This window comes from Mycteria americana, chromosome 4 (assembly GCF_035582795.1).
Source record: "Mycteria americana isolate JAX WOST 10 ecotype Jacksonville Zoo and Gardens chromosome 4, USCA_MyAme_1.0, whole genome shotgun sequence".
Classification (NCBI taxonomy): Eukaryota; Metazoa; Chordata; class Aves; order Ciconiiformes; family Ciconiidae; genus Mycteria; species Mycteria americana.
This window is the reverse complement of record NC_134368.1, coordinates 87,927,128-87,940,819: the sequence shown is the minus strand read 5'-3', so window position 1 is coordinate 87,940,819 and position 13,692 is coordinate 87,927,128. Positions and strand designations below refer to the sequence as shown.

The following is a 13,692-nucleotide window of genomic DNA, read 5'->3' as shown; positions in this document are numbered from 1 at the left end:
AGGGATAAACACTGAGGTGATGTTTTGCTGATAGAGTATGTTTAGGGATGGGGAGGCATTAGTTTCTTTCAGGTGATAGTTAAAACAGCCGGTCACTGGTTCTGCTTTTCTAAAACGAGCCAGAGGTGGGATAATGGCTTTACCACTCAAATTTAATGGCCTCAGAGAGGAACAGGCTATTCTAACCTTCACTAGCTTGTTGAAAATCTTGCTGCTAATTAAACAAAAAAGGAGGGTTTTTTTTTTAAGGAATCCAGGATTTAGGAGACCCTGTCTCACAAAAACCAAATTAAGAAAAAAATAAGAGTTTCACTTAACTTCAAGAATTTCAACTTGTTGAAACTACTTTTCTTCCCAAGCTGTATCCACGTATACTTTGACCTATCTGCAGAACAATGCTCGTGAGCTCGATGGACTTGGACGACAGACCTGGGTAAGACAAATTCTGGACTCTAAACAGGCAAAGTAGCTCTTAAAGAAACTCTCGGATTTGAAGGACACCACGTTGCCTTAGTAGTCTTTCTGTGCCAACCTTGACTGGAAATACAAGAGCTTTTTATCGTATGCTATACTAATCAATGATAAATGCTGGAGTTTAAAATCAGGAAACTTTAATACATGCGATGTGTTGCAATCAATCAAATCCTAATGAACAAAAACACTGTTCAGAAAGTTCCACAGTGTTTTTACTAATACACTGGTTTGCAGGAAATTATGAATAACATACCCTTTCATTTTCTTGTTAATTTTGAAAATGAAATTCTATTAAGGTTAAAAAAAAAAAAAGGTTTTGTTTGTTTTCATCCTGGCATTTCCTGAGAGAAATTCTTAACTTTTATAAAATAGTCTGTATTGTAACCATTGAAATTATAATTTATCATATTTAATATTTCCATTACAAATTTAGAAATTTTGTCCACATGAAATGACATATTTAAATCCCTAAATAGTCTTATATTACATTATTATAACTGTCCATGAGACCAAAACATTCTTTTGTACTTTTTTTTGAGAAATTAATTAGTAGCAATCAAAAATCATTTTAATGTATGTATTGTAGAACTAGTGAGGTTTTTTTACAGTGTCATATTCAATAGTAAAAACAAGAATGTGAAAGAAGTATGATTTTAATAAATGAAAAGACACTTATACTGTAAGGTCCTATGCAGAAGAATCTCATAAACAGTTAGAAACCTTGATTTTAGGACCATTGCATATTCTGGCACAGACAGAGGACTAAGTGTAAGGAGAAGTATTACTTTATTAGGACAATGTTTCTAGAATAAAAGGTTGCCATCAAAAAAAAAAAAAAAAAGTAATGTGTGGCTTCCTGTCTGTGGGTGATGATGCTCTATGGGCAGTAGTCCTCAAATTACTTTTGCTTCTTATCCCTAAGAAAATCTCCGTAGAAACATTGCCTTGTACATTTGGCCCATAAGGAACAAAGTTTTATTCCTCTCATCTCCTGTATTTATGTAGTAATTGTGTTTGCTGCCTGCAGAAAATGATTACAGATGGATACAAAGCTATGCTACATCCATGTACATCACTTGGAAAGGGTACCACTGTGCATTCAGAACAGGTGCCGTAAAAGGGACGTGTAGATAGCAGTGCTAATAAATGTACGGATCAGACATTAAAAGCCACGAAATGAAAATGAAGGGTAAGCTAAAACTGATGTTGGCATCCCGCTACTGAACTGAGAATAGGCTGGCAATGAAGAAGCACGGGGATTTACTGGAGAACCTTGTTGCTGCTAGTATGTGTGCGGCAGTAAATAAACGGGAGCTCTCCCGACCTGGTGAATGAGTAATCTGCACTGGCAGCAAAAACGCATGAAAGAAGTGAGAGTCTCTCTGTGAGGGGCTTCAAAGGAGCGGGGCAGCAAACTGTGATCTCTGCAAAGGGAGTCGGGGTGCCATGTACAGCAAAGTAGGGGGTTGCAGTTGAGGTGTGTTAACGTCTAACCCCCAGCAGGTGCTTCCAGGCATGCATGTAGCACACAGCAAAAAAATAAAGTGATCTCATAAAATTCCTAAGCAAGGGGGCTCTGGGTGTGTATGGAAGGGGAAGATTTTTCAGGAACTTCCCAGCACTATGGTGTCCACATTTTCACCGTTTTGTAAGTTCATGTAAGCATCGGTGAAGTTTCATGGGTGCTGCAAATAACATCAGCATTGTAGTGTGTCTTGGTACAAATATTCCCAATCAACCCTAGTATGGAAACAACTGAGGCAACTGAAGAAGAGCTTTATACTTATGGCTGCAAGCAGTGCCCTGCTCTCTGAGCACGGAGACCAGGCTGCCTTTCCCCCTGAGACACTGGCAGTGGCCTGCACCTGTAGCATGGGCCATGGTAATGGAGAGCAAGGCAATCTCCCATATATTTCTGGTTCAGCCTGCTATGTATCTTGTCAATGACCCCCCGCCCCTGAATCAGCTGAAACTGTAATGTGTACTGCAACCTGACAATACAGATGGATGGGTCAGCACTCAGTACTGCTGGTACTGTGCTAACCTGGTGGGCACAGATCTTAGCCGTATTCAGGAGATTGGCATCTGGAGAGTCAACCATCTGCAGTTTCTTACCATCTACCTTTGAAAGACTGAGCGATACTGCATTGTCACAGGGTCTGGTATAAAGCAAGAGACTGATAGACACCGTTTGGTGCCCAAGACACCCAAATGTGTACCCGTTCACAGGAGCTGTCATTATGGCTACGACGTGTACCTACCAGACCTTCCCAAGAGAACCATTAAATGCTAGCAAATAACGAAGGCTTTACCCATCACTTGCCATTGGGTGCTCTTGGTTGTAAGGTGGAGAGCCTTGATTTGTGCCTCCACAAAGGGTTGGAGAATTGCCATGCCACTGGTCATAGGTCAAAAACTGATCATCAGGTCTAACTAGTTGGCATCTGATGGAAAACCACAATGCATCACATAGTGTTTTATTACAGCTCGCGCTTTCACAGCAAACGCTGAATGCTTTGCATGACTTTATCTTCTTTTGCTTGGCCGGTCACCAGAATATTATCTGGTGACATAAACATAAAAGGCAGGATGATTTTCTCATCAAATTTGATTCTTTGTATGTGTGCTTATGATCATTGCAAAAAAACCCCAAGAAACTCTCTGATGCACAGACATCCCCTTCAGTGGTGAAATAACTATATCATTCTCTTTTTTTTTTGTTTATTTATTAAAGTAGCTACACACAGACCATATGAAATTTCCTAAATAAAATAGTTTCTTGCGAAGTTAATTTCTGCAGATGAATCAATGTGTTTGTATGCAAAGCATTATTCTCCGACAAACTCTGCTGAAAGCAATATATGACTCATTCTAACTATTCCAAGCTATGCATGACTCATGTTGAATGATGGAGTCAGAAGGTCATTTGTTCTTATGTCTCTGTAAAAGTATTTGCACTCTGTATATGTCCAGAGGAAAAGGAAACCCTTATGAAAGTTGTCCAGCACTTTGGGGAAAGCCTAAATCTTCCCATAGATGACTGCACCGCTCACTAGAAGCAATGGTCACATCCCAGATTTTGACCAAAGGCATTTTTTTCTGAAATGAAGCAGGAGGTTTAGCTTGAAGGTTATCCTGTTATCTGGTATTGTAATCTGCTTACGATTTACCAGTTTTGAAGTTTCACATGCTGGCATGTGATGTTTACCTTCAGGAATAATAACAGACAGTGTCCATCTACTAGAAAGTAACGTTGCGCTTTAGAGGGACACCAAGCCCAGTGTTTGAGGTGCAGCTCTTGCTAGACTCTTATTCTGCCCTCTGCATAAGTTGGAATTTGGTAACTTTGACCTAAAAGCCCTTAAATTATCCTGCCTGTCTGGAAAGAAGACAGGTAGAGACATATAACAATAGAAGTAAAAGTATTAATTGAAGGGGTCTATGCCCATATTCATAGAAGGGGCAAAGAAGATCAAAAGATTTAATTTGTGTGAGTTTATGCATATATAGCCATACGTGTATATAGCTAGATAGATATATCTATCTAAGAATTTGAAACCAGGCATAAATATAGATTTGTTTTTATACTACATTACAGAATCATAGAATCTTTTAGATTGGAAAAGACCTTTAAGATCAGCAAGTCCAACCGTTAACCTAGCACTGCGAAGTCCACCACTAAACCACGTCCCTAAGCACCACATCTACATTATGATACAGAGGTGGGCAGAAAATGCCTAATTAATTATTGCTAAATATTTTAAGTTTCAAAGTTCTCCTTTTCTCTTTGAGATTGTCTCTATTATCTCATCTGTTTGTCCATCCTTCCATCTATTCACCCTTTTCCTGAGCATTGCCATTTTCAGATCATTTGAATAATGCTAATGATACTAAATTGAGCTTTTGCTCTAAGTGTTGTTTCTTCTGCTCACATTTGGATGACAAAGGCATATTTAAAGTTACTTAAGTAACACTGCTACTAAAGTAACTGCATTATATATGGCATTCATGGTAATGTGTTTATTGCTGCATCAAGTGCTTTTAAGGCAATAATTATGACTGCTCTTTAAGTCTGCGTTGGCTAGCCTTTCTAGAAAGGTATTTGATCATTTCATAGAGTGTTATTTTGCTGCATAGGAAACAATTGTTATTGCTGCTTTTTAACTAACAATGCATTGTTTTAAAACTCAGGTTAATGTAGGCCTCTTGAGCGGTTGATATAAAGCAGCCACTTTTTTTAGCTTCTACAGATTCCCTAAATATTATGAAAATAATTTAAATTAAATTAAATGAAGCTAAATTAAATAGAGTACCACCAATATCCTGGAAAGACACTCCAGTATGATACAACCTATGACTTCAGAATTATTTTGGAGAAGGGATTTGTGAAATCAGTACAAATCCAGGAAATCAGCGGAAGTGTAGACAAAGGAATGTGTCACAAGACACAGGCTGTGAGCACTAGATATTTCTGAATTAGACCAATAACTAAAAAACCCTGCCCTTCTATATTTTAAAAGGTATTGTGCTGTTTTTTAAAATTTCAGAATTGTTTATCTTTTTTTCAAAGTTAAGCTCTACTGAGTTCTTACAGCTAGTTAAAAAGCTGGAAGAAAGGAGGATGATTTTTCTCTGTTTTTTTTAATTCATTTGCTTGCTTTGTGAAAGATTAAACTTTTTTCTTGGGAAAAGAACATTCAGATTTGTGATAATTCTGTGGTGCTTGTATAAACAATATCAAATTGCACTGCTTGGAGTCTTGTAACCCTGCAGACAAAAAAACAGTGTGCCCTCTGGGACAGAACACCGCGTGAGTTTTCAAACATTCAGGAAAATCTTGCTTAGACCATGTGATAGAGCTACACTTTTAATGTGTGGGAGACATGGAAGGAACATAATTGTCTAAACTAATGAAATGAAAGAGCTAGAAAATTAGAGCCACCAGAATTTGTTTTCTGGCAAGACTGTATAAAACACTGTCAAGACCTACCATATCTTCAGTGGGAAACCTGGCAGATAAGACAACCCCAAATCTGTTATAATTCAGACAGGGTACTCGGATAGACAGTCGGTCCACCAGGCCGCCAAGGAGAAAAATAAATGTTTTGCTGATGGCAAAGGAATTGTGTTTTTTAACTACATTGGTACTGAAATTCTGAATGAAAGAACAGGCTTTACTGAAACAAAAAAAGTATGAAACATTTTGTGTGATGTGTCTTGACAAGGCACTTGAGCAGTATTCAACACTCAAATTATTGCAGAAGGAGTTGGGTGATTCAAGAGACCTGAACAAGGAAAATATTGAATGAACTGTCATCTCTGCTGAAGCAGAATGGAGTAGACACTCCCATTTTTAAAAAGATTGTCTGATTATTAAATTTTTCTTATAATGCCTTCTCAGCTGCTTTGTAAATTCTTTTTTAAAGTCTTTAAGACCATCCAAAAGTGGGAACTCCAGAATTTCACTTCATTGTGTTCTTCATTGCCACTCTCAAGCACTTTAAAAGGTGACATAAGGGCAACACAGCCTATAATGACTAATGCTTGGCTGTCTCCTCTAGCTTCCTATGCTCATACATCTTCTGTTTTTAGTTTCTCCCTGTATTGTCCATTGGTGTGGTTACTTTCCTGGCAGGAGTTTATTATTATAAACCGGCTATAGGGATGACTACTGCATCTCACATTATCGGCAAGGAAGCGATTGCTGTTTGCAGCTTTTGCTGAAGGAAAAAGCCACAGATGAGTGAACAATTAAAAAAAAAAAATATTTCTAGTTCCGATTCATAGCATTAGGAGTCTCAAATTTTGCTCAAGCAGTGGGGATTTTGGGGATTGATATTGAGTACATTTGGAACTAACTGGATGCAAATTGAGGTATTGGGCTGCTGTGTAACTTCCATCATAATCTTCCCTATGGTTGTGTGTGAGTACAGGAAGGGTACAAGAGAGTAGAGTATCCAGAGAAACTCTTCAGAAACCTGAGTTAGAAATCCAGGTATCCTTTATAATCCTCTCTCACTCTTAATTCTGGTGTTGACCACTGCTGGCAAATTTCTACAGAAAGCTGGGCATGACTAGATGCCAAATTCTGCAAAGGGATGCAGAAATGTGTTTTTGTCCATTGTTAAATAGAGTTTCCTCATCTGCATGCCTGGCTTGGGTCCGTACCACCAACTCCAAACTGCACGAGAGGTAAGGCATCCCAGCAGAACTGAAGTAAGAACGAGCATTAGTCTACAACAGTTTATTAAATTCCTTCTTTCAAAGGGCACTTAGACTTTGCATGGACAGAGAGGAGGGTTTGTGCACAGCAGCACAGAGAGCTTTACCCACTCTGTGCCCCCCCCGCAGCTTTGTACTGACTATCATTCTGCCATGCCTGGTGATGTGGCCCAGATATTTCTAATTATTCCACCTGAAAGCAATTGTCCTTGCAGAAAGATCAGAAAAAGAATATGCTGGAGAGATTCAGTTATTGAACTCAGCCTCCTGCTGAGCCAGTACTCTTTAATTTGGAATTATCAGAACAGATGCAACTCCAACATGAATTCTTGTCTTTAAAATACTAAAATGAGCAAGAAACCACAGCCTTTAAGTGTTCAAGGCATTTTAATGATGGTGAAGGTCAAAGATAAAGTGCAGCTTATGGAAGTGAGGAGGTGTCAGAGACTAATGTGATTCTTATTTCCACTGAAGTAAGTGGACTGGAGCTTAGAGTGGAAGAAGAGGGAAGAATGCAGATGGGCTATTTGGTGCTGCAAGAAGGAGGGTCTGCAGTCAACAGTAACACAAAGGACATTCTCAAGCATTGCTCCATCATTTCATAGTATCTCAGAAAGCACAAGGATGCTCCTGCCCTTATGGCAGCAATTAGAGGGAATACGGAAAAGGGAAGTGTAGCTTTTGGAGAAAGGGGCTTTGTGACATGATGGTGCTAGGACGAGCAATTTCTCTTTGATTATCAGTTCCAGCTGGGAGAGTGGGGGAAGAGAGGGAAGCAGGTGGCTCCTGAGAGAGTCCACCTGGAAGAAGGCTATAGAAGGGAAGCTGTGCTGCAGTGTAATTCCTAGAGTTAAGAGGAGGGTAGAAAGTGAAAGGCTAACGCTTTTTGTTTTGGTTTTTTTTTTTTTTTTTAATTTATTGAAGCGTAAGAGCCTTAGTTTGTATTGTGATCTTGCAGGGGTTTTTTGCGTTAACAATAGAAAGTGTATTTGTGAAAGGTGTTGAAAAAGCCCTGGTCGCTGCATTGAGCTCTTCCTGGGTGAGTAAATATTGTACTAGCTCATATTATAGCTACAAAAAAAGAAAGACTTTAGCAAGTTCCTACTACCTGCTTGGGTAATGCAGGTCTATTTGTGCTCAGCTAAAAGGAAACTTTAAAGGTGAAAGCTTTGTATTCTTTCTGTATGGTAATCCCAGACACAGCATAACCAGATGTTTCTAGGGTGTTTTTTTGCTAAATCACTGATGCCAGTGATCCTGGACTTGTTGTGTGGCTGGGAACCAATATAATTTGCAAGCACACAAATTCAGTAATTCTGCAAATTAACTGATGAATTCTTGAGTCTTCTGCCTTCTAAAATCAAGCAGTGAGATAATATATTGGCAGGAGGGAAAGGGAGAAATTCATTTGCAGATGCTCGCTAGGCTCAAGATGGATCTCTGCAAAGCTTGGGAAAATAGCTTTCTGTGGCTCTGCTGAGTTCCTGTTTAATTACTTAGCCAGATATGACCTTGCACAACTTCTGTAATACAAGGGACTAGGAGATCTTTTGTGGTAAACAGAATCCATAATAACTCTGTTCTCTAATCTCTGTTTCTCTAGCTGATGCCACCCTTTATAAAACTATATATATATCCCTGAAGCACCTAATTGAGAAATGGCTTTGTGAGGGGATGAAAACATTTGAGTTCCACGAAGTAATTACACAGGAACAGTGTTACTTGTCTTCTTAATATTACATACAAATACTGTTATCAAAAGACTCATTTCTAGCCATGTGTCCTTTGGGTTGGCAGTTATTATATGTTTGGTCACTGGAAGGAAATGCCGGAGAGATTGAGCAGAGTGATGTTACTTAGTTGTATTTTTAATACAGTCTAGGAGGTGAGGTGTGTAACTGTTCATTTGCAGTTTTCTTGTAAGCACCTGGGAATCTGCTGTGTATGAAAGCATTCCCAAGGGGCACGGGTGTGTGTGGCACCTTAGGAGAGCCTAAGGGAGAGTCTGTATAATTCTGCAAAGTGAACCTATGCTGTTTGTAGTAACAAATGCTAAGAACTGAGGGGACTGGAGAAGTAGTGATGTGGCATAATGCAGTGGATTGTACTGTGTTGAGAAATTGTTTCATTATAAGCACTGCTTTATATGGTTCTCTTGTTTTTGAAAGCACTGTATAAATAACAAGTATTTTCTTTTATATTGGTGATGCTGATGTTTTAAACTTGCATTGCAGGGGACAGGATGAAATGAGTTTTGAGGTGCATGGCATCATAAATGTGGACTGTGGGGTTTTTTTGTTTGTTTTTTTTTGGTTGGTGAGTGGGTTTTTGGTTTTTTTTGGTTTTGAGTTTGGTGGGTTTTTTTGGTGCTACATATAGCTGTAATATGCAGTTCAGGAAAGAAAGGAGATAGTCCAAATTCTGCCATGTTCTTGTTGAACAACATACAGAGCCTGTGCTAATCCCTCTAGTTATCGGAGCATTCACATTTCCACCCTTATCATACCCTTACAGGACAAGCACAACCTGCCCCTAAATCTCATGGTGCCTCCGTGTGTCAGAAACAGCCTCTCACCTGCCATGAAAACGCAACCCTCTCTGAGCAGCTGGCCACAGCCACTGCTTCAAAATGCATGGCAATACTTTGACATCACTTAAATATCAGCCTCTTAAATATTGTCTCCCTCTGCTATTTTGCCTTTCAAGCAAAGAAGCTGCTCTGCCTTAAGGGGTGAAGGCAGGCCCACTGATTCTTAATTGCCTCCTTCCCCAAGTGACTTGGGAGATTGTTCTCTAACTGGCTGTAATTATCCTTTACTGTAAACTAACCAAAGCACACTCCGATTTTGGTGTCATGTTCATTAGCAAGCATCCTGTTTTGCATGTTAATGTATTCTGGGAATGTCCAGTCTATAAGAATGGACTGATTTGTGTAGCAAGTGTTTGTGAAATGCCCTGAGGAACAAATTTGTACCACTTAACTGATTTGAAATGAAACCCATGATGTTAAGGACAGAATATCAATGGATGGTCAAGTTGCAGAGTGGCTTTACATGTGAGCATTGCCTAAAAGGGAGATAGACTTTTTATTGTCCCCAGAAGAGTGCTTGATGGGAAGCACTGTGTCTGTGTCTGAGCCTGTGTCTGCAAAAGTTTTCTCCCCGTGGTCAGTGTTTGTGGCATGATTTCTTTTTTCAGGCGAAGAGCGGATTTATCCCGTGAGTGGCACTACTGGTGGTTTTGCAATGGAAGTGGGCTGCTAATTTAGCATGGGAGAAATGTGGGAAGAATGAAAGCTTCCCTTCGTACCTTGACACAAACATAATTCATAAAAAGAAGGCTCACCACCTATTCCTTGAAAAAAAAGTAAAATAAGTCTGAATCCTAGCAGATGCTTTCTCTTGTTATTTTCAAGGTATTCAGCAGTGTGGACTGCTTGGTTTTCAGATGGATAAATGAGTGCAGCATATAAAAGTGATGCTGAATGCTTTTAACAACTGTGGTTCTGCCATCCAGCTCCTACTCAACTCCCTGGATCTGGAGTTTTCTGATGTGTCTCCTATAATGAGGAATGAAGCATGGCTGCTCTGCCAAGTACAGGTGGAAAGGTTTGCTTAGTAATGTTGTCGATTGCTGGATAATAAAGGAGGTGATGGGTTGTTTTCTGCCTAGTGAGATTATTCCAGTCAAAAGTATGATTTGAATTTCCAAGTGACTCTGTGTGGACACTCTTCTTATAGTAATAGGGGCTCTTGAACCAATGTAGAATAATAGACTTCCTTAGTGGAGCAAACCACATCAGGAAAAAGACGCTCTCAAAAATGTGCAGGCAGAAAACTATTGCTGAAAAACTGTTCCACAATTGCCTTTTCAGTTAATTTCCTCTTGTATGCAAGCCCTTTCTCAGAGCTTTTTACCATATATTTCCAGAAAGAGAGCACTTGATGACTGAGCTTGTGCACAGTACTCGGATCTCAAGACACCAGGCACTTGGAGTGCCTGGTGCTAGAAATCAGCCCTGATGAGCATTCATACGCCTGGTTTGGCTAATAGAATTACCCAAACTGTTCTGATGTGCAAAATTGTTTTAATTGTATATGAGACTACTGCTTTTGCTGGGTATTTTGATACCTCTCTTAATGATCTGGGTGAGGAGGCAGATGAATATAGAAGTTGTAGAAATGGAAATAAGAATTAAGAAACAAGATAGAAATCCGTGTTTAAAAACAAAAGGCTTGCTTATTGCTCATGAAAGCATTGGGGTATTTACAGGGAAAAAACCTCTAGAATAAAGGCTTGAGAATGTGATGTTGCATGCTTAGGAACTTCAATTAATCTCTGAATATGATGATTCCCACATGTGGAAAATTGCAAGGAAATAACTGTCATGCTATTGAGTTCTGTCTATACTTTCCAAGTTGCACACATCTTTGAAAATTACTCTTAACAAATCTAACAGTGACCCTGGATACTACAGACTATGAAAATAAGTTTGAAAGAGCCCCCGAAGAATAGACTGTGGGCTTTTCACCATATCAGATGGTTATGTCATTTGCTAAAGTGTAGGCTATGCTTCCATCCTGTCACCGGTAACTTTAAATGCTATCTGCTAGTCTGCTAATGAAAATTATCCTGCTAATTCTTGTACATCAAAATGTGACTGTAACTTTTTCAGGCTATTTTTCCTTTTGCTCTTTTTGTTCTTTTTAAATATAGAGATAGTTATGTGAGATTTTAAAAGGCAACCATAGAAATTGAAATAGAAAATGAATTTCTATTAGAAACCAATAGGAATTGTTCTGTTCACTTTTCAGAAATATTGAAAGAATACAGAAAATGGCTATAAATTGTATTATATATGTCACATACATGTGTATGTCTGCATGCACATAGGGAAAAACAAATTAATGCGGTGTGAAACGTGTTGTTATCTAAAAATTCAGGTATCTCAGCAGCAAACTTGCTCCAGAACCAGAGATCCTTTTCACAGAATCACAGAATCATATAGGTTGGAAAAGACCTTTAAGATCATCGAGTCCAACCATAAACCTAACACTGCCACTGTGAGGTATAAAATGTCTCCTTTGTTACCCAGGTGCTCTGAGTGAAGCCCTTGAGCAGAACCTATATAAGCAAGAGGCAGCCAGTACACTTGCTATATGCGTTACTGTATGAGGCCATCTCTATATATCAACATATATACACACACATGAACGCATCTCTGTATCTATGTGGGTAAACAGACTTCTAAAGTAATCTCGGGTTATGTTTTCTGTATCTGCTGCTACACTTGTGCACTTTCAGCCTTTACTAGGAAATGGAGCTTGCCAGCTTTCCCAAGCTTTGTCTCATTTTAAATACCCGTTCGCACATACACGTATCTGGGATGGTATCCCCCAGTTCTTGCCTTACCTTCACATCGTTGGTGTTCATCCTCGTTCCCTCCTTCCCAACGAAGATGTCATCTATGTCAACCAGAATGTACCTATCCAAGGACAGTGTGAGCTTCTTCCCCGACAGGAAAGAGATGGCATCAATAAAGATCAGTTTGTGCAACCAGAAGGTCAGGTTGTTTCCAAAGAGGACTCTTTGAATCCCATCATGAAGCCCCAAGTCTTGGATGACGGTTGCATACAGAGCAGCCTTTGGCAATGCTGCGGGGGGTGGTTTGGAGGTATGCAGTTCAGTTAAAAGCACAGGTTGATAGGTGGAATGGTTAAAATGGAAAACTGTCCAGTCTTCGCCAGGCAGTGGACCTTTCTCAACCCTTGGTGCTTTGGTAATGCGTAACAGGGGAGACTGAGGGTTTACCACACAGTCTTTGAGGGCTACATTATTGTAAAGATGTAATGGCAATCCTTTCAGTTTTGTACTGGGGGAGCTGTTCTCGTTGGCTTTATGAAAACCAATTATGCTAACACTGTATTCCACACAGTATTTTTCCAGAAGCTCTCTGTTCCATGAGTCCATGGATACATACTTTAAAATATTCTCATATATAACGATCGTGTATTTTCCTCTTCCATTGTCTGTGAGAGGGGGAATATCCCCCTTAGCTGGCGCGATGACCATGTGGTACTGAAATCTGCTGGACTCGAGGATGGCTATGATGTCTTGCCCCAGCTGGGAGTACTGGCTTTCCACAAACAGGAGGACAGTGGGATCAGTTTTAGACGGATCAATTGGCTTAGCTGTTTTCAGCTCCATGGACCTGTATGGTAGAAGCTTGAGGTCTTCACACTCTGCTTCTCCAGTGGTTTCCACGAGGGCCATTTCCTGCTTGTAGCCGGTGTAGAGGTAATAGGCAGAAATTATGATACTTGCCAAGCAGAAGGTCGCCAGGAGAATGACCAGCGTTCTGAAACTTCTGCGGAGCTTCACGATTAGATTCATCTTTCGCAGGACTTCCAACTTATGTTGGACTTGCTGCTTTTTTGGTTCTCTCTTCCTAAAGTGCCATAGGAACGAGGAGATGCAGAGGTACTGATTCCCCTCCCAAGACGTTCATGTGACCATTGCAGTGCATTTATGAAGCTGTTGGGGAGGTTATAAAGCTGTTGGAGCAGGAAGTTAAAGGATCCAGAAAGCTAAACGGAAAGAGGTTTTCTCAGAATGCAGCAGCTGCCAATAATCAATGAAGAGGACTCTTAACATTATCTGCAACAAGAAGTAAAAGAAGAGTAAATAAAATAAAATCCATTAAAGTGATTAAAAACACACGTTAATAAAGATGGTGATTGATACTGGTAATCTGAGTTAAGAGGGAAGTTTATGAACAGTTCAAGGAGCACTCAGTGTCACTTGTTTTCTTGATGTATTAAGGTAAGCTGCATTAAACAGCTCTCCCATATTCTTAGGGTATAAAAATAAAGTCTAAACATAACTTTTTGAGGACACGTATCTCTTCTTTTATGGGCATTTCTTATCTAAAATGGTTAATTGCTATTGCAAATGGGAATGACTGAAGATTGTAGGGCAAAATTAGGACAAATAAAA

General features: G+C 39.6%; 1 protein-coding gene across 2 annotated transcripts in view; it reads right to left on the bottom strand.

The window, feature by feature from the left end:
- Positions 1-13,322, bottom strand: part of LOC142409538 (bifunctional heparan sulfate N-deacetylase/N-sulfotransferase 4-like) — an 89,141-nt gene extending 75,819 nt beyond the window's left edge. For both annotated transcript variants that reach the window (XM_075501193.1, XM_075501194.1), the window contains exon 1: positions 12,109-13,322. In XM_075501193.1, coding sequence (XP_075357308.1) covers positions 12,109-13,089 — 981 coding nt within the window. In that variant the 5' untranslated portion in view covers positions 13,090-13,322. The remainder of the gene's footprint in view (positions 1-12,108) is intronic.
- Between the last annotated feature and the right edge of the window lie 370 nt (positions 13,323-13,692).